The sequence below is a fragment of the Colius striatus genome, chromosome 1, assembly GCF_028858725.1.
Source record: "Colius striatus isolate bColStr4 chromosome 1, bColStr4.1.hap1, whole genome shotgun sequence".
Classification (NCBI taxonomy): Eukaryota; Metazoa; Chordata; class Aves; order Coliiformes; family Coliidae; genus Colius; species Colius striatus.
Genome location: NC_084759.1, coordinates 172879848 through 172901769, shown reverse-complemented (window position 1 = coordinate 172901769; position 21922 = coordinate 172879848). Strand labels below are relative to the sequence as shown.

The 21922-nt window shown below is 38.3% G+C and overlaps 1 protein-coding gene across 1 annotated transcript in view; it reads right to left on the bottom strand.

Moving 5' to 3' along the window:
* TAFA2 (TAFA chemokine like family member 2) overlaps positions 1-13254 on the bottom strand; it is a 53313-nt gene extending 40059 nt beyond the window's left edge. Inside the window, exon 1 of the mRNA XM_062017677.1 lies at positions 13146-13254. Coding sequence (XP_061873661.1) covers positions 13146-13251 — 106 coding nt within the window. The 5' untranslated portion in view covers positions 13252-13254. The remainder of the gene's footprint in view (positions 1-13145) is intronic.
* Between the last annotated feature and the right edge of the window lie 8668 nt (positions 13255-21922).

The following is a 21922-nucleotide window of genomic DNA, read 5'->3' as shown; positions in this document are numbered from 1 at the left end:
AACCCACCTTTCTAGTGTACTGTGTATTGTTAGGATAAGGCAAAAAATATGCAAAAATATGGATTACTTACTAATAATAAATGAGAGTTTCTGGATCTCCCCATGTTCTGAAAAGGTAAATATATGCATGAAAACAGTAGGGTTTTTTCTCCTAAGATGTTTTTGAACCAAAACTAGAAGGAGAAGCGATATTTACACAGCCTTCATAAGCACAGCATGCGGCAGTGTAACAAGATGGCACAGTATTACTCTTTCCCCTGTCTTATTTAAACTTGTATCTTCTCTCAGATACTGTTATATTTGCTCTTAATATCTCTGGCAGATGTTCTGGGGTGAATGATGCAATTAAGAATCCAAAATTCCCATTTCTTCCAGATGCTTATTTTCTCAGTATTCACTCATTGGAAATATATTTACTTTCCACTCTGCGGTGTCTAGCAGTTAGCACACCTTCTGGGTTCCATTTCAGAAAATTTCCACAGTTAATCTGACACATGCCAATGCATCTTAGATGATAGTTTAGCAACTGTAATCTTTTTTTTTCTCTATCATTTGTAAATTTACATAACTGAACAAAGTTTTAAATAAGTGTTTTACTTCAAAACTTTTAATTTGTTGTTTGTAAGTATAATACTTCCTACTTTTTAAAACTTCACTTTGATTTTTCTTAATATTCCAGCTCATTGAAGGAATCTAATGGTGATTTCAGTCTTCTCTATAATTCATTCTTCTTGGTGAGATCGAATTGCAGGCTTGTTCCCCACTCATCAGACACATACAGTCTTGAGTTCAAATTCTGGATCCAGAGCAATTCTGACCTTCTCCTATGAGTCCTAGCTCTCCTCTCACACATAGTCCTGGAGTACAGACTCAGCTGAAGCTATTCTAATAACTTGCACCTAAAAATACAATGGCACGATGCACCCAAGATTTGTGTAGGTCTAAACAACACTTTTCTCTGGTGTATCCTTTCTGCAGCCCTACATTCACCCAGAATAGCCCACATATTCAGCTTTAGACTTCAGTCATTCAAGGACACTTGATATTGAAGCCAGAAGTATTTTGCAAAAAGAATTCCAAGTCTATTGCATTTACTTGAGAACGATTTGAGTACAAGAGTTATACAAATCTACGGGGAAAAAAAGAACAAGACAGACTTGGCAGCTCCTGCCTCAGCCTCCTCATCACTACAGACAGAATTCTTGCTCAGTCTGGTAAGAGTGCTGCACAAAGCAGACTGCTCTTTTATGATTTTCCTGCTTTCTGTCATCTAAACCCCCAAGACAGCCTCCATTCTCCAGTAAGTACTCCATGGCTTTGCTCCCATCTATGTGGAGAAGTGGATTTTTCTAGAACACAGTTAAACGGTACTTTCACACTTTAATGGGAAGGTCAAAATTTCAGTATTATCCCTCTGCAAATTTCAAGAATTCTTCCTGACTTTCTGTGTATTTTAGCTCAACGAGGAGAGATGGAGCAAATGCCAAACCCAGGTTTTACAACCAAACCTTTTTTAACACAACAGAGTGACATTTGCGGAATGTTATGCAGATATAAATGAGTCTGTCACAGACTAAATTTCACTGACTTCTGAACTGTGACATGAGACTCCATTTGAACAGTAGAAATAAAATAAGACCTTTACAATTTTATTCAGACATTATGACCTTGATATGGGAGAAAAATTATTAGGCATGTAAAGGAACAATAACCAAACTAAGTCCTCCTGCTAAGAGACTTTCCAAAAGTTCCAGAAGGTTTCCAAAAGGTTGCAAACTCTTTGGTACATCAATTCAGGGAAGTATTCACATCTACACTGAAAGATGTGCAAAAAGGAATCAGCCTGGAAGGATGTTTCAGAGCACCTAAGAGACACACCTAAAACTGAATGTTGGGGGAAATTCCCTGAGTTTTCAGTTAGCTTTGAAAAGCACCTGGCATTTTGTGAAGGTCCCCTAAAAAAATGATAAGCATTTTAGAAACACTATAAGGGTCCACATCAACTATTTCGTCAGTGATGACGATGCATTTTCTTCTCTCATCCAAGTCTCTCATATCTTTGCACACACATGCATGCATACAGACACCAGCCTTGCTGCTCTGGAGCTCTTTGCTTGTCCAGCTTAGGCACAGGTCAATTTCCTTACCTTTTGAAAAGATGAGACCCTTTAAAAAATTTACATCCAGACCTTTATGGTTGGATTCAAGGATATTAAGGGTCTTTTCAAATTGAAACGATTCTGTGTTTCTAAATCCCTACTACAGTGGAAGACTACTCCAGTGAGCCTTAAAATGGTAAATCCCCCCCAGCCCCACAAAGACCAGAATTAAAATTTTTTCTTGAGAAAGAAACTTTATAAACTGCAACCCAAAAACACGTAAAGGATTTTTTTTGCCTGCCATTCCCCAGAATAGCTGACTGTTTCTGAACATTTCCTTGGCACTTGTATGACTAAAGAACAGCTGTTCCAAAATATGACATTGTACAAGCAATCAGTTAACACTGCTATAGAGTAAATTCAGTGAACAGTGTCAAGAGAGAAAGCCATAGTCTTTAGACATCATCAGCACAAAATTAATGCAGATGAAAGTTAGATTAACATATCCCCTGCATGATACAGAAATAATCTCCACATGTGATGCGATTTTCCAGGCACAAACCTCCAAACCTAAATATGTGAAATCCCCTGAGCTGGATAACAGTAGTGTGCCATAGATGCCATCATACATATGGCGCAGTCATCACCACATATATGAAATGCGTATCTGATGTATGCAATGCATCATACTGGAAAGACTGAAGGGCACTGCAGAAAAAACTAAGACCAGCACTGGGATATATGGCCTCCATACCTGAAACAATATCTAGACTTTGAAGGTAGAATTCATCCTAAACCTACCATCTATAGTAATTTAGCATATCTGGACACTGTTAAGGATCTTATGATTGTAATGTGATACTGACCCATCCTACTTGATCTACAAAAATGACACAATCTTAACATGCTGAATTTGGAGAAAACATAATGTACGGGAAATGGTAAACTACTGAAATTTTCTTTTCAATTATATTCTTCTTTGATAGTTCCAGATAATAAAATTTTCTGAATATTTCTCTGAAGAAAAAGTCAGGAAAAAAACAAAGTTGGTATACCAGTGGAGAAAAATCTGCTTTGTTTCTCTGCTGAATTAGGTTAGCTTCAGGGTCTTGGACATAAACTCTTTTCTAGCCATGACCTTCCAGTACAACCTCAAGATAATCCTGGCTCCAAAGCCATCAGAAGACCCTGACACAGCTCTTCTATGATGCAGGTAAATTTCCAAGGCTGGAGACTTCAAGCAGAAGGTACATTCAGAGCTTTCCTTCCAAGAAGAAAGTAACTCAGAAGTTACTCAGAAGTCACTCTGAGCGACTCAGAAGACTGTGTTATCAGCATTTAAGTATTTATATAAATATAGAATGGTATTTCCTCAGAAAGTTTTATTTGTGTAAAATCACTCTGATAGTTACCATTAAAATTATTAATGATTTTACCTTTTAGGATTCCTATACTACCTGCCTGTACTGAAAGGATTCTCTTTAAAGAAAGTTTATCCAATTCAACCACTGAGTAAAAATGTTTCCAGAAAGGGAGAAGGGTCTGGGGAATGGACACAGTCAGCTGCAGCAACACCATATGCTCACTGTAGCATAGCATCCTGCTTCATGGCATATGACAGTAGTCTCGAGGTCACTAAACAGTTCTTCTCTTCCTCCTTCATCATAGCTACCTCTAACAGCCATTTCTTTCCTTTTCTACTCTAATTGTTTACTTCAGAAATTATCTATGGCACAATTTGAATTTAGGTAAATGAAAAATTCAGACTATAACTGTAAGCCCAGAAAATAAAATTTTAAATCTGAAAATAGTGACGAAATTTTACTACTATGTGATACATTAATGAAATACTTCGCAAGTTAATGAAATAAAGAAAATTCTGATCAACAGATCCAAGAGAGTGGTATTATTAAACCTACTCTATTTGAATAAAGGCAACTATCTAGGGGGATAACATTTTCTTTCACACTATTTTTATGGGATTAGTCAAAATTATGACACGCAAATGTAAGCATTCTATTTTCCTAGTTATAAGGATAAAGAATGCATTACTAGCATTCATAATAAATCAACAGGTCTAGTTTGAAACCAAGAATAAAAAATGGGGAAAGTCGATCTGATTCCAGTGTTAGGAAATGTCAACATTTACTCATGATAGGAAAACATTATAGCAGGGTAAGCATGCTACCAATTTTTTGGTCCTAACATCTTACAGTATTTTTCTAACAAAAAAGCAAAGTTTAATCTTCCAAAACAGAAATTAGCTAAAAATCCACCTGATTGGTGGGCCAGCTATCCAAGGGAAGATAATATTACTAACAAATGAAAGGGTTGAAAATCTTAAAAATTTGGGCATTTCTAACTGTAAAATTAACTAAGTAAATTTTACAAGACTTTTGTGCAACTATCTCCTTTCCACCACCACACAAAACCTGAATGTATTTAAATGAAAAGATCCTGGGCACTCACTCACGGAAAGCCAGTAAAAATTTGACATTGAGACTACAAAATCAGGCCCAAAATAAAGAACTGCTACGAACTTTCCTTTTGCTTGTCTTAGAAATCTAACATCAAAACTCCAGAATACTTGCCAAACGTAAACAGAAAGATTTTTAGGTGATCAGTATAAAGGAAAATGTATATCTTACTGCAACTCTCCAACTTCTCTCTCCATGGCTGCCTCACAGACAGACAAGTTTCATCACCAAGGTGGTGGTAGGAATCGGGGCAAAATGAAGTCAGACATTTGCTGTGATAGAGCTAGCAGCACAGAGGAAAAAAAATAGGCATAACTCTGATATTGCCATGATTTCTGCACTCGTGCCAGCGAACCACCAGAACCAATGGCATTTGGCAATCACAGAGTATTCCTTTCCTTTATATTCTGGCAGAAGACCAAGGAATGTTATCTACTGAATTCTAATAGATATTGTATTAACACTTTAGATTGCAGGGATAGATACTGATATGAAAGTGTTTTACTGTTCTATTTTTTCTTCAAACAAATGGCAATTTGGGGATCAGGTTCTGATCCTGATATAACTGAAACTTTCAATTAAAGCCTGAGATAGATAAGAACCTCTAATATCTTTCTTTCCCATGTCTGCTAAAATAACCATCATCTTCCTTTGTTTCTATGTTTAAACACTAATTACACTCAGAATTAAGTTAATGAAAGCTGCACACAGAATATTCTCATTTAAGAGAATCTGTCTCTGGGACAAACTTCCACATGAGACACAATTGTCCACGTTTGAGACATTTACCAAATATGACAAAAGAGTCTGATGAGGCAGAATTGACAGATCGAAAAGTGGATGCCTCCATCTAATATTTTGATAGACCTGCTAGCAACTAAAGCATCCACAACATCTCTGCATGCTTCCAGCTTCACTCTCTAAATATTAGGCAGTTTTCTCCTACTTAATTCCAGTAAAAAGCCTGAGAATATGTAGAATAACTCTTATATCCTTTGACAGGTTCACACAACCAGAAGACGCATGTTGAAACACATGCAATTTACCCACAGGGTCAGATCTCTCACCAAACATCATGGCATAGGAGCTTCAAAAAAAGTGCAAAAAGAAAAAAGTGGTACTGCTGCTGCTTACCCTTTATATCAGAGCCCAGGTTATGGAACTGGGAGCTCTGCTTTTGGTGCCCTCTTCTGCTCAAAGAGGTTCAAATCTCAAATCCCTAAAGAATGCCATTACCTCCAATAGGATTCCTTCAGGATGGAAGAACAAGAGGGAACATGTGGTTATCTAGTGGTTACTTAACTGGACAGAGCAACATTTTTTATCTGGTTTCTGTCCTCTGCACCAAGAGTACTTACTGCTTTTAAAATTGCATACAAACATCCTCTTTTTATGCATTATGAATGCTATCTTCTACATAGCGTAAAATCTTCCACAGAAAGGACAAAGGTACATTCATATCAAAACACTAATTTCATATTGAAGACACTTCAGAAAGACAAACGTTTGAATACTTTAGAGATCTTGCATGTATTGGTTAGGGCTATTCTTATCTAGACACTGAGTCAGTAAAAACTAAGGTTATAAGATCTCAAACACCAAAATGATAGGGAATCCCTTAGTTTTCCCCAATAAAGTAAACTAGACAGTGTTATTTAGCTGCAATGTGTTATTGCCACTTACCCAAGCTTCTGAACATTGCTGTTAGTAATCTGCACAGTGTTAATGCAATAATGAGGCACCAGAGTAAAGGACTGATACAGTCCTTCACCAGCTCTCTGAACAACTGTAACTTCCAGTGCGATGCTCAGCAGTAGAACCAGTTACATATATGCTGCAATATTCCAATTGTTAGAACATTCAAGAATGAATTTTAATGTGAATCTTCATGCAAAATGCAATGAGACCAAAGTCAGTCAGAGGTCCGTGGTAGATCTTTTCTTAGAGGGTGCTGTAAAACTTCAGCAGGGGTAATAATTCAAAGTCATGATTATAAACTAGACATAAATATATTTTGAAACAGAGAAAATTCAGTGGTGCTGAGGAAAGATGAATGTAAATTGAAGAGTTTATAAATAAATCTACCCTTGGTGGTATAGATTCTGCTCTCAGACGAGAATCCCTTGACATAGTCACATCCAGAACCTTAAGTCCCTTTCTTTCCATCACTTCAAAAGGCTAGCTGTCTAGCTCCTCACTAGTTTTCCCAGCTGTCTGTCAGTCTTTGTTCCTACTGTAAGCTTTCTGCAAGCTAGTCTCTCTCCTTTTCTACCTGACCACCTAAGTGCATTAGGGGCTTTTTCCCAGCCCACTTAAGATAGTTTCACTTGTTCTATAGTAAGCAGTCAGCCAAGAGAAACAATGTCTTCTGCTCTGCTGCTTCAGATTTAGACATACAGCAAACAGCCAACCAGGAAGACAAGTAGAACTAATCACCAGTGCTCAGAAGCATCTCCACTTAGGCATTGTCTTTAGTAAACTTTAAGGTATGTTTACCCACATCTGTAATATACAATACTTCTGATAATAAAGTTTTGTCCTAGGAATCCAGGGAGTCTTTACATACTAACTTTATATACTGACATCAGAATATGGAGTCATATGTATAGCATCAGAGTTACACATATGTGACTAGATTAATATCAGTCAGTGAGTATGTGTAAGGACAAAGTTTGGCTAGTAGAAAATCTATTGCAAAGATCAGAGTATCACTAGTATCTTTAAAATATAAATTACACTAAGAGTTTGGAAAGCATTGCATAAAATTCACCAGCTTGCCTCAAGTCCCTCGCACTGCCCCAGTGATACAAAAGAACCAGAAATATAAGATAAATCACCTCTTAAGCCACCTAAACAGCTGTTCTAACTCACCAGTGAATTCCACCCCTTGTGTGTGAAACAAGGCATGAGGGCATTGAGGCAATGCACACAGGCCATTACCGTAGCTTTTAACAAAGTGCTATATTATCTCTCCTCAGAACAAATCAATTCCACAGCTCAGGGGTCAAGCAGAGCCAGGAGCCTGTCACATGCTGATTCAGTGCAGTGTTAGCATAACTGCACTTGCTAAGAGAGCCCTGATGAATTCTAGAAGCCAAAAGAATGAACTTTTACCACCCCATCTGTCTGCAAGGGCTACAAGTCCTTCCACTCACTCTCCATAACCAGGTTACTGCCCATACTGGATGACAGTATTATTTGAATAAACATGTTCATTACTATGAGATTTCTTCCCTTAAAAAAAAAGCTTCACATTCTCAAAGATACACATATGTGGTTTCATTTTCCTGACAGAAAACGTGACAAATTTGGACACAACACTTAAAAGTTCTTCCAGAGCAAACAAATTACAAGTTATCCAAAGAAAATGAGACATATGGGGACGACCATTACAATTAAGCTATATTCCTACCTCAGCTCCACAAACACTTAAAACCTTCAGACAGTTCCTTAGATTTACCAGGACTGTCCTATACATTTTATTTGTACTCTTTTCACAAAACAAAAGCAAAAAAGGCCTGGTGAACAGGAAAGAGGATAATCACTAATGAAAGTCCAGCCATGGACATAAACACGAGTCGCCTGAAAGAGTGCCACTGCTACCACTGTGTTTCTTGCCTCTCGTGTCTGTTCTCAAACTCTAGACACATGTGGGACAGGCTATAGCCTACACCACAACACGTTCCAGCGGTGCTTTTGCCCTGGCAAGGAAGCAGACATCTAGAAAGGGAGATCTAACTAGCAGCTTCAGAGTCTCTGTGGCTCCTTGCTTCAGCTGGGCCTGAGAACAGCTACTCCTCTGAAAGAGGAAACCAGGATTTATTTTTCTCCTTGCAAATAGCAATGCATTCCCTCAGACTTCAGAGACAAGCAGGTGCAGCAATTCTGCACCACAAACAATAAAGAGTTTAGTTTGGTTTGACGATATGACAGGTATTAGATGAATATGCTTAGTTTCTCAGTGAAATTTTTTAAAAGAAAATAAATAAAAGGAAAATAAATAAAAATTCTCTATAAAAATAGATTAAAAAATAAATAAATAAGTAAATAAAATGAAATGAAATTAAATTAAATAAATAAATTGATGGAATTTTAAAAATAAATAAATAAACTCTCTGCAGCTCTGCAGAGAGAGACCTGGGAGTCCTGATTGATAATAAGCTAACCATGAGCCAGCAATGTGCCCTCGTGGCCAAGAAGGCCAATGGCCGCCTGGGATGCATCAAGAAGAGTGTGGGCAGCAGGTCAAGGGAGGTTCTTCTCCCCCTCTACTCTGCCCTGCTGAGGCCTCATCTGGAGTACTGTGTCCAGTTCTGGGCTCCTCAGCTCAAGAGGGACAGGGAACTGCTGGAGAGAGTCCAGCACAGGGCCACCAAGATGATCAGGTGAATGGAACATCTTTCATACAAGGAAAGGCTGTGGGAACTGGGGCTGTTTAGTCTGGAGAAGAGGAGACTGAGGGGAGATCTTATTAACATTTATAAATATCTAAAGGGTGAGTGTCAGGAAGTTGGGACATCCCTTTTTTCTATAGTAGCTAGCAACAGGACAAGCGGTAATGGGATGAAGCTAGAACACAAAAAGTTCCACTGAAACATAAGAAAAACCTATTTCACTGTGAGGGTGATGGAGCAGTAGAACAGGCTGCCCAGAGGGGTTGTGGAGTCTCCTTCCTTGGACGTCTTCAAGACCCGCCTGGACATGTTCCTATGCAACTTGATCTAGGTGACCCTGCTTCTGCAGAGGAGCTGGACTAGATGATCTCTAAAGGTCCCTTCCAACACCTACCATTCTATGATTCTATGATAAATTATCATCAAGTCCATCACTTTATTTATCTACCTGGAGTGTTTCCTTGTTCCATAACAAATTCCTTCTGGCAAGAAAGCATTCATGATTAGCAATAATTTTAAGTAGCTTTTAATTTTGCCTAGTTAGATAAAATTGAATATAAAGTGCATTGTTTTGTATCTTGAGGAACATTAAACTATGCTCAGATTCAAAAGCACCCCTATTTTATTTAGATTATCTTATTGTGTTACCAATATTTAAAAAAAAATAGTGATCACAAAAAACCCTAAGAAACCAAAATTTGGAAACAGTTTTTAGTTGTAGGGTAGCAACTGTGTTTATCAGTAGCCTCTTGTGTACAACAGAGTGTTTGCAAGGGGCTATGAGTATATTTCTTTCTCAAAAGGACCAGTGCCACACTTGAAATCTTAAACACTGTCTGTGGTACAATGATCACTAAACCAATTCATGTTCCTTGTGACAGAAACAGCAAACAGTCAGTGATGCTGAACTGATGCTGCCTGCCATATCTGTCAGTGAACACTATATGTTTGCACAGGTTTATTTGTTTTCCAAGGGCTAGCAATGAGTAGGAGGATCAGAATCAATCTTATAATAAAAGACCCTTATGGATTTCTTTCAGCCACCCTCAAGGTACATCAATTTTTAGACTCATAACCTTGACAACATCCTTTTGGAGATTGATATGCCACTCTACTGGTCTTCTCATGCAAAGCTACTGCCTGACAAATGGATCTGGTTCTGAGGGCTGATATACAGGTGCATGGGCTGGAGTAAGGCACACACGACCACAGTATCAGGGTCCTCAGCAAAAAGAAAATTTAAAAATACCTGTTTCTTTTCAGAAGACAGGAAAAATGGAATCTAAGTATGTCCACACCTAGGAACTATGCAAGTGAACTCTGTGTGTAGCAAAAAAAGCAAGCTTTGTGTTTTGTTTGAAACATTGCAAGGGCTTAGCAATTTAGCTCTTAGACTCCCTGTTCAGACTGATGAAACTTTAACAGCCAGCCAAGACAAAGGGAGCAGATACAACTTCAAATCAGTCTTCTCAAAACGAAGAATGGATTTGGCATCCACACATCTGACATTGAAAAGCTGTAATCTGAAATCCTAACTTGTAATCCTGGTGATTGCCCAACTGGATCCCAGAGCCTGGTTCCTCGTGCCCTGCCTCTGCTTTTCTTGATGTTGACCTGGGATTTCCCATTTGTGCCATATATCTGAAATCAGCACAACAAGCCTAGAGACAGCCTGTCAGAGTCAAATGTTTATATACCTGCTGAAGTCTGTCTGAAGAGCAGAATGCTCATTAAACAACTCACACATTGATGATCTTTCCTGCTTTTTCTTTTCTTTTATAATAGCTTTCAGAAAAAAAAGAGATGTGTTTAAGAGTTGGTGCTACTCAGGGATAATATGATTAAGTCAATAGGAAAGTAAAGATTTTTTAAAATGTAGATTATTGATCTTTGAAATTGTAAGGGCTCTTTCAAAGTCATTAGGGTTTGTCACGTCAATATGTTAGTAAGGACTTCTATAAATGAAGATTAATGATGCTAATTATCACTAAAGAGACTTTCTCAGTATTTGGAAACTCCATGCAAATGTGAACAGTGTCAAGTTTTTCTTAACTGCAACTTAGCTCCATTTCTGCTATTAGAGTAGGAGGAAGATTTTCTTTGACACAATGGGAAGTTAAACTCCCAGTGTTTCTGGAAATGAATGGTAGCTTCGCTGTTCAACTCTAATTTGTCCTTTTTAAAATAATGTCTCATATACAGTGAGTGCAGTTGATTTGCCTAAATCCACAAGCCAAAATCCTTATGAATGTTTTTTCTTTCGAAAAGAATTTGAACGTGTACAATAGCTGCTTTTCTAAATTAAACACTCAAGTTATGCTTTTTCTTATTATTGTTCCCTGAAAGGGTTCATATATCTTGCTAAAGGGGCGAAAAGTTTCAACTTAAATAATAAAAACAAAAAAAACCCACAAAGTTTTGGGGGTTTCTTTTGTTGAGTTTCAGGACTGGACAGAAATCCCTGTAGCTAATAACCCGATTTTGCAGGGGGCTCATGCGTTTATACTTTATCTGAAAACACCAAATGCAATATTTATTTAGTTCTTTTTGCTCTAAGGCTGGGTCTCAAACATCAAGTACTGTCCAGGTATTTGGTATAACACGGTATAACTCTGCTAGGGTTTCCCTTACAGGAACGTATTTGAAAGGTAAAATTGGTGGGAGATCATTTGACTCTGAACTATGAAGCTCTAATTCCCAAAAGAGTCTTTAGGGATATAATTTCTTTCCATTAAATACCTGATGACAAGTTTTACTTAAAGTTTTTTTAATAAACAGAGGCAAGCACGCTTTAACAAAGTTTGAACTGAACTGAGGCAAACACAGCTTGACCAGCTTTTGTGGATGGATCAAAAAGATCCTGAGATGGGCTTTGTGATTTTTTTTTTTTTAAAGATAATCAAAGACCAAAGAATTCTGAATCTAGGCTATCTTGGCTCTTTTCCAATACACAAGTAAACTGGGAAGTCACAGCACAAATCCATATTCTGCTTTGGAAGGAACCAAGACTAAGGAAAGAGTATCAGCATGATTCCTGTCTGGCACGATGCCCATCTTTGGTGGCCTGCAGGACCACATCAGATTCTGTTTTGTCTGCAGCCAAACTGCAACTCACAAAAGACTGCAGAAAGTGCCCCTGCTTCCTGAAGTTCTTAACTAGTGAGGTATTTTGAAGAAAGATATCTTCACAGAGCAGAAGAATATCTAGCAGTATTGAACTGCTCATGAAATCTTACCATCAGAAGAAACATGAAAAAGTGTACATGAACATAGAGACATAAAATGACTGGTGTTATTGGAATCCTTCCCCAGTACTTAACTCCTTAGCTCTCAGTAATGTTAGAGGTTATTCTGGTATTGAATAAGCAGATAAACAACCAACAGACGCTATATGAAGATGAGAAGCGGACTTTAAAATCACATTATACTGCAGATCACATTTCAAGTTGTATTAGACTATAAGAAGACTATCAGTACAGGAATGCAGTGAGCTCGCTCCTTGCATTAGGGGTCTACAGATATACACACAAAAAAGGAGACCTTTTTACAAGCTTCCGTGAACCACAGAAGCTTCTGCTAGTCTCTATATATGTTAAGGGCTGGAATGACCAAGAGGGAAGAACTCTCACAGTCACATGTTACTAAAGTTCCTGGTCCAATGTTAACAATGAGGCATAGAAGACAGATAATATTGCACAGCAACAGTCTTTTTTTGGAGATGAAACAATCAGATTCAGCACACATTAAGTCAGCCTTGACAGATAACTCCACATAGTAGCAGCATACATGTTACTAAAAATTGTTTCTTTCTAAGGCTCATTCCTGGAATTAATTTGTAACACACACATGTGCTATCTGATGTATTTATTTTTTGTGAAACAAGCAGTATTTATTACTTTGGGTTTTTTTTACTTTACCATATTCTCTTATCATCTTTTCACTGTAGCATCATTACAAAGTGACCCAGAATCAGAGAATGCAGAAAATGGGATGAAACACTTAAATTCTCAAGAAATTAATCAAAGCCTATCCATTGAAACTCTCTTCTTTTGGTACTGATTAATGACCCAATACCAGGAGACACAAATCTGGAAAAAAAGGCCACGTAGACTGGACAGTTCTGAATTTGTTGACAGGCTACAGCTACTACAGTATAATAGAACAGAATTTCTTACCTTTATGATGATTTGCCCCAGATGCTAATTTCCCCCACAGCGTTACAACAAATATTATTATTAGCAGTTTTCCTTTTGTTGCTTTCTGTAAATATCTCTTATTCATCCTGAAAACAAAAATACACAAAAATAATAATTTATCTTAAGACTTCTTTAAAAAGCTTGCTCTTTTTTTTTTGCCTAAATTTAAGGAGAGTTCAAGAAGCTTTTTTAAGTGTCTGACAACCCTCAAATCCTACTTAGCTCTAAATGAGATACATCATATACAGCATCAGTATAATCCCCCTCCATAGTCAGTACTAGAACCGAACCCCTCCACTCATCACATTTTTGTCAAAGCACAAGCACTGTCCATAACCACAGCAGACTCCAAAACTGGCAAGAAGGATGAATCCATGCAGCTATGTAGCAGGTTTATATGAACAGAGCAGTTCCACTAATGTGTTTGGGGCCAATCATGGTCAATGCGGTTCTCTCTGGACATGCAGTCCAGTTTTTGCATTTTGGAATTTCAGCTCTTTTTGGATTGTTCCCACAAACCATAAGGCAATAATGGATTTGAATAGACCTGCAGTACATGTACCAGCCATCCTACAGAGAAATACTGATAGGAAGACACAAATGGTTTGGAAACATGGACTCAAGCAGGGTAGATTTGTTATTTTGTCTCCTGCCTATCTTCAGGTAATGAAAAGATTTGATTTATTGTACCAAGGAAATTGCACACTGTTACCCTCATCTTGCTCGGTGATGTTTTCACTGTGACAGCAAGCCACTGTGGTGGTTCTAGGACAAGGTAACACACGACTTATTTCTCAATAACTTCCTCCAAAGACAAAATACCTCTCCATCTGTCAAAAAGACAAGTTTGGGAATGCAGGTTCTAGTGCTTAAGGTTTACAGTTGTGCAGAAAGTGGCAAGAGGTATAATAATGAAATCTTCTCTCACTTTTCATTTTCTGTAGAAAAGCCCTAGGGAACTGGCTAAGAAACAGCCAGCTCTGTACGTTGGTCATGTTTCTGCTGATAGGTCAATAGGGCAATGATGCCTACTTCCAATCACTTATACTAGAAAAGATGAAAATTTAACTTCACTTGAACAAAATTACTGTTGTTTTGTAATGCCTGGAACTGGTGCACCTTTCTAAGCAGAAAAAAAAATGCATTGCTGCAGTATGGTTGCACATTTGTCTCATTATGTTCATAAGAATCCCAAAGGATTTTAAGAGCATCTCTTTTGCTCTGTTAATCTACAACATTATCTTGGGCAACCACAACACTGTGAAAGGCAGACTGCTCTCATATAGAACTAACCAGTAGCCTGTTCAAAGTCCCAGATTCCTTTCCATTCCTTCAAAGTAATCCTTTTCCTGTGAGCAAATTGCCTTCTAACAGAACACTATATGCTGATAAGGCAACCCCACACACACACCATAATTCCCCTCATCATTTCAAGACTTGTAACCACATCACTTTCCCCAGAATTGCCAATCTTGCTCTGCAAATTGATTAGATCTTGTTAAGCACCACTAAGTTTCCACACTAGACTGTGTGTAATAAAACACTATGAGACAAATTAAGAACCCATTGAAGAGTGTACAAAACCTACTTAAAACCTGAATTCAGAGCAAACAGAACGCAGCATTCTTTGGCAGAAGTCACACATCTACAGTGTGTTTCTCAGAGGTTCAGATATCACATTTATCAGGGGAAAAGAGAAGTAACCAAGTGCTATATCTAGGATGCTGGATGTGCCCCCGAACGCCTGACTGATTAATAATCACACTGGAGGTCACAGTGTGCTGTGAACACCAAGTTCTGTCTTCTTACACTTATTCTTAACACTTATTCAAGTGCCTTTGGAGTGTAAACTGCATATTCATCATCAGGTCCAGGTTTATGAAGCACTCAAGACCAAAGGGAAATAGATTACTTGTCACTATAAAGAAGAACAAAAATTGAGACTGGAATGCATATTCAGCATATGCTCTTCAAATAGCTACCTTTGTTAACAGAATACTAATTAACTCTTTCACTCCTGGATTCTCATTCTCACCTGTTATGATGCTGGTGCCAAGTTATCTCTCATTAAAATAAAATCTTTTTTCCTCATTTACCTAACACTGCTCAAAATCCAGTGGGACTTGTACCATTAAGCAAAGTTGACTCTAATGCAGTTCCTTGCTGTACTCTGCTGGTGCCAGATTCACTCACTGTGTTGTGAGGCTGGCAACAAATGTCCAGCAAAAAATGCAAATGCAGCAGGGGGAAAGAGAGAAAACCAGCCTATCTGCCTGTAAACAGCAGCCCCTCAGGATAAGTGGCAGAATGAAGATACAAACCTCTGCCCACATGCCAGCACACCAAATATAGAAGAGACCATTCTACAAAGTAAAGGAAGGGTTTCAGCTTTGATGCAGAAAATCTGGGCTTGATGCCATTTCCAGATTTTCCAATCATGAGAAAAACAATACACTGCTCGTGAACCACAAGCCTATTACACTGTTCTGCTTTAGTTATTTGTGGTATTCACCTTTAGAAGGACAAAAATCATAACTTAGTCCCACAGCAGGCACAATTAACAGAAAAATCAGTGCAATTAGCAGTTCTAGCTTGGGAGTAATAGTTCAGAGGCCATCAGCAAAAGTACAAAAAACATATCTCATCAGTTAAAGCATTCATAACATACAGCAGCTCAGATACAAAAAAAAATGGAAGATGATGTTGATTAAATCTAATTCTATAGCATAACACTAGACCTGCATTTGTGTGCATTGGCCACTCACAATGGTGAGTCCAAGGACAGATGAGCAGCTGCATAAGCACAAAGTACAAAGCACTCTGCTTCCAGTAGTCCTGCTACACACGCAGAAGACAAACTGTAGCAATACAGCCTTAGAAATAAAAAAAAATGAAAGGTTTGTAACCAAATAAACTCAGGGGGTTGGTATAGATGCATCTTATCAGCAAAGCAGGCAAACAGCTAGATAACAAGGAGAGGCCATGAGATATGCTTAGTATCTTGAGTGAATGCATTATCACCTCAGCTCAGAAACTGTGATGCTGGTTATTTCTTGTAGATTTGCAGAATAGTCCATGATATAGCCCTGAGAAGACACTGGAACTAGATAGCCATTTGACCTCAGCTCTGAAACATTAGCCTCTTGCAACCCTGATCCATGTCAAGTAAGTGCATCCAGGAAATAAAATTCAGTCCATTACTGTACTGTTATTACACTGACATAACAGGATGTGTTAAATAGAACAAATGAGCTCCAAAATGAGGTCTACTTATACTAGAGGTGATGCAGAGTTCCACAGACAAACTATAGCTATTAACCTGAATGGTTTTCTCTGGGAGACCTTTTCCTTTTCTATTTACCTTCCTGTCTGCAGATCTTCTCCCTCTCTGGGATCTCTACAGCCTTTAATAATGCCACATAAGCCAAAGGTGATCAAAACCGAGAACAGTCATGCTCTAGGAGATGTCTATATTTGAAGATGAATTTTACACAAAAAAATACAAACTATATAACAAAAGTTTCCCCCAGTTTCTAACCCGAGCATACTGGGGGAAAAAAAAAACCCAAATAATTCTCAACACTCATCCAAAAGAGGATATGAAAGGTTGCCATGTTTGAGTTCATTATTCAATATGCTTAGAGGTGAGGAAAAAGAAAGATAGCTCCCTTTGCAGTTCCAGGGACACATTCAAAATAAACCAAAAATATGTCACTTATGTAATTCAAACAGGCAGTATATGAGTGTGAGCAGACTCTTGCCATGACCAGCTCTTTACTGACAAAATAACACAATGAATAAATTCATAAGATTTGTTACTTTTGCTCCACAAGAATCTCTTTCCCTGAAGCACACTCCATGACATCACCACCAGTCTGATATCATGGACTCGCGATATCATGGACTCACTAGACTGTCTTGGTGATTAGTGATAAAAATAGGTTAAAAGTGGCAGGGTTTTTTCTGCTGTGTCAGATCTTCATGGCTCATCAGAAACAAACTGAACACACTAATAGGTTATATAGGCTCTCCTCATCCCTGGTCCACCTCAGTGTCATCCCCTCTCAACAGCAGCTCCAACTATTCAGCTGTACTGAAACCGCCACATGGAGATGTGTATTTTCAATTTCACTGCAGTAATGTAGCATCCTTTAGCATTTGATCTTCTGCTTTCTTCTTTCTTTGCTTCTGGGCTTGAGATCAGCTGCTCCTCCAACAGTTCAGAAATAGAGGAGAATCACACAGGAATTACCTAACATTATATGGCCAGCACTAAATTGCCTTGTTTTTCTTTTTTTAAGTGAAGTGTAACCTCACATAATCTCTATTGTTGAGGAGAAAAAAAGGTAAGGAAATAATAGCTTTCATTCTTCCCTGAAGAGCCTATACAATTCTCACGTTCCCTGGTAGTAACAGCATTTTTCTCTGTTGCTCCTTTTCTTTCTTTTCTTTACAAACATCAGCTGTTGTTCCTGCTTTACATATATAGAAACTTTCAGTGTCAGTGAGATCCATTTGTCTTCTGCAAACACACACACACTCCCTGTGAATGGAAATGCTCATAAAGTGAAGCATAAACCTGTTCCTCTGCTGAATCCTGATAAAATGTTTGAGACGAAAACAGATAGAAAATTAGTCCCACATTCACTTCCTTTTCTTTTTATGAGAAATACCATGTTACTTCAGAGACACTCTAAATGAGTAAGAGAAATCACTTCTGACCCCAAGTGTCTTGCACAGAAATAATGCAGTCATTTAAATTATGTTCCTTACTGTGTTGAATCCTACATTATTTATTAGTTGTGTTAGTTTCTACATTGCACACAATGCAGGTATTTGCAGTTTTATTTAGTCTATCCTGTGTAAGCTAATGCAGATTTTAAAATGCCCCTCTAGTGGATAAGGTCACTTTGTTAAAGTAACACCGATGTGACCCTCATGTGTTTGCATATATATAAATTCCCTCTATGACATTCCTGTCATGTTTGCTCAGTGAGCAAGTAATTTGCCACTCTCATTACTTCAGGTACAAGGTAGCTTGTGAAAATCAATCTTCTTTCTGCTTTATACATCACAGCCTGTAACGGACACAAAGTGCATTCTGATTCTGAAATGAAGCTGAGGGAAAAACACAGGCCCGTTCTCATAAGCTACCTTCTTTGATCTACGTAGGCAAGCAAAGAAAGGGAATAGGCATTTAGCCTAGCAAAGCATGTAAGTCTTAAATAGGAGTCATATGGGAAATCTCTGCATGTAAAGCAAGAGGGGCAGGTTTTGTTGTTCGGATTTTTTTCAAAAAGTTGTCATTTCCCAATGGGGATGTTCTAGTAGCAGAGTGAGTAGCCCTGGAGAGCTTAGCCCTACTAATGAGAAATATTCAGAAATAGTTACAGCATTGTTGGCAGATCAATACAGTAAGGTTGTCACTGTTAGTTTCAGCTGAAGTGTACCAGTGAAAGCAGATTGAAGAATTTTAGGCTTAATGCCACAAGGAGGGCTTTTGAAAGGCTACTGTGCAAAGACTTAAGACACAGAGGCAAATGAATTCTTCTTCCTGAAAGTACTTATGCGTATGATTGACATGCATGCCCACACTTGTCTTTGACTTAAATCGGTGTGACTTAAGCACATACTCAAATTTAAGCATATACTTTCCCAAACATCTATGTACACAACGTTAGTTCTTGAAAAATGATTAGTGAGAGAGCTGTTACAAGCAGAGACAACTTCAAGGAAAAAAAAAATCTCAAATATCTGAAAAATAAAAAAGTTATGGAATATACATAAATATACAATAAACAAAAAAGTATTTTTCTTTGCTCACTGCAATTAGTTTCCCAGTAGCAGTAAACTGGAGACAGATGCATATACAGGTAATTACATTTGCCGACAGCATCTCATAGTGCTTGGATATGAAATTTACATATATATTATTGTTTCCAAAATCTGACAGGTCTGAATTCTTAAATTGCCAGAGGTATAAAATGCTTTAGCCACCTAGCTAGATGCCTCAGAGCTAGAAAACCTGAGAGGTTATGGGTACAACTTTTTTCCTCCAAAACAATATGTATGGTTGTGATAATATCACCTTGAAAACTTAGATGATACTGATGAATTGCCTTCCCTGTAAACTATCACTGTTAATCTCTCTTGCTTCCAGATTAACAACAGTTCCTTGTAGATATAATTGACTGTATTTTTCACCTTCATTAATTTTCATATCCAACAGCTAGCTGAAAGTAATAGAGAAAGTAAAGAATAAAGAAAGAATAAACAAGAAATGTACTGTCCTCCTAGCCAGCTTCAATTTGAACAACACAGATATATTTAACTGTATACATGTTAAGCTTTTTTCTTGGTCATTTCATCGGGACCAGCAAAAGAGTGTTCACCTGATGAAAATTGATGCTGACACATTACTAAGTACACTGAAAGAAGATGTCATGAGCTTTTGTAGGGTTAGTTTCTGTATTTCTATGTATTTATGAGAATATGAAACAAATAGTAATAATCTAGCATTAGACCTTGTCACAGGTTTGTGTGGAACTGTTTCTAGTTAACAGGGAAAGGACTGTAAAGATGGGTCCTGTAAGAAGTTGCTCAAAATTTTCCCTGGCACTAAATCAGATCCACTTCTAGAGCTGAACCAATTGGGCTCCTCCATGGTCACTTTTTAAGAAGCCAGAAGAGGATGGCTCTTCCTTTTCTTCTATTGGTGATGGAAGGAGATGGAGGAGACAGAAGCAACCATGCAGACCCCAAGGTCAGTGAGGGAAGAGAGGAGGAGATGTGTTGGGGCAGAGTCCCCCCTGCATCCCATTGGGAGATGACAGCTGTCCCCCTGCAACCTGTGGAGAGGAGTGGTGAAACTGAGACTTGTTGGCGGTTTACAGAGGACACCATGCCTGGGGTGATGACTGTGTCCAGGGGAAGCTATGAATTTGTGGGAGGGCAGCATTGCAGAAGAAGGTGCCCAGAATGCTGCTGGCCACAGAGGAGTCCCATGCTGGAGGAGTTTGTGAGCAGAAGCTGTAGTTGTTGGGAAGAACCCACACCAGAAAAGTTCATAAAGGATTGTATCCCGTGGGATGGACCCCAGGTTGGAGCAGGGAAAAAATGGGAGAAAGAGTCCTCAGAGAAGAAGGAAGTGACAGAGACCATCTGTGAGGAATTGACCACATCCCCCATTCCCTACCCCCTGAGCCATTGAGGAGGGAGGAGGTAAAGATATTGGGAGCAGTGAGCTCAGCCTGGGAAGAAAGGAAGGATGGGGGAGGGAGATATTAAAGTGCTGGTTGTATTTTCCTCATCATCCTGCTCTGGTTTTGCTTTCTGTCTATTCTGTTTCTAGTTGGTGGTAGAATAAACTGCTCTACTTCCTAAGTCAAGTAGTCAAGTCTGTTTTGCCTGGAACCATAGTTGGCAGTTAGCCCTCCATGTCCTTGTCTCAGTCCATAAGGTCACAGAATCACAAGATGGATTCTGAACCAAGATCCTTGGTTATCTTTTTTCCTTACATCTTACTGAGGCCTCCATCATCCTAAGGAAGGTGGGAGTGTATGGGGGGGAAATAAGCAAGAGACTCTGTGATGCTTCATTACCGACTGGGCCTGAACCATGACAAACCTGCACATGACATTTATTGTGTTTTGAAATGACAACACAAAATGTTATAGAATATTTAAACACTCAATATATTCTAATGTCTTTAACCTGCCCAATGATGTCCTACACCCTTGTGATATAAGCTCTCACAGTTAAGTGTTCAGTATTAGTAGGTACTTAGGCTCCAATTCAATTCATATAATTTTCTCTGATATTACAATGACATTTTAAACACTTTCTCTCCCAGTTTCTGTGCTTAAGGGAGCTTTAAGTAGTTGGGGGTACTATCTATTTACTTAATCATCCCGATAGTAGTATTTGCATATATCTTACATGTGATTCTCTTGGAGATGGTTATTTAAATTTCCTTTATTCACATTTCACTAACCACTGAATAATTTAACTGAAAAAAAAAAAAAACTAGTTCAGTGGGCTTTGAACAAAATGTCTCACTGAGACCTGAATCACTAGGTATACTGTGTTTTCATAAAGGTCATTGCAGTGGCAGACATAAGCCTCCAAATCTACCAAGGCAGAGAAAGCATCAAATATCAGTGGAGAATGGCAACTGAAGTGCCCATATTTAAAAGCAAGGATGAAAATGATCTGGGCAAGCATAAGCCTATTAGCTTGACCTCTTCAGTTAGCAAGAGCTTAGAACTGACTTTGAAGAAAAAGATAAATTAGAGACAGAGAAGTAAATAGAACGTGGCATAAAATGTACTACTGCTACCAAGGGTAGACTGTGCCAGACTAACTTGACAGCTTTTTCAATAAGATAACTGATTTCCCAGACAAAGAAATGAAGTAGGTATAATTTGTCTGGATTTAGATACAGCATTTTCTACAGTGTCACTGTGGAATTTACACAAAACGCCAAAGACTCTGTGGATTACTACAAGGATTGAAAGGTGGATCCAGGTGGGATAACAGCTCATGGTACTGAAAGGGAGTATCAGGGATTAATAGCATTTCTGCTACAACTTGGAAATTCATCATTTGAAACAACATGGGAAAAGCAACTAGTTTATTTTATTTGATCACTAAAAGCACATCAGTATCCATATGATGTGAGGTGGCTGTGAAAAAGGTAAGTTCTATAAATTATTAAATGATATCTTCCTAATAAAGACACAGAATGACAAGTATGA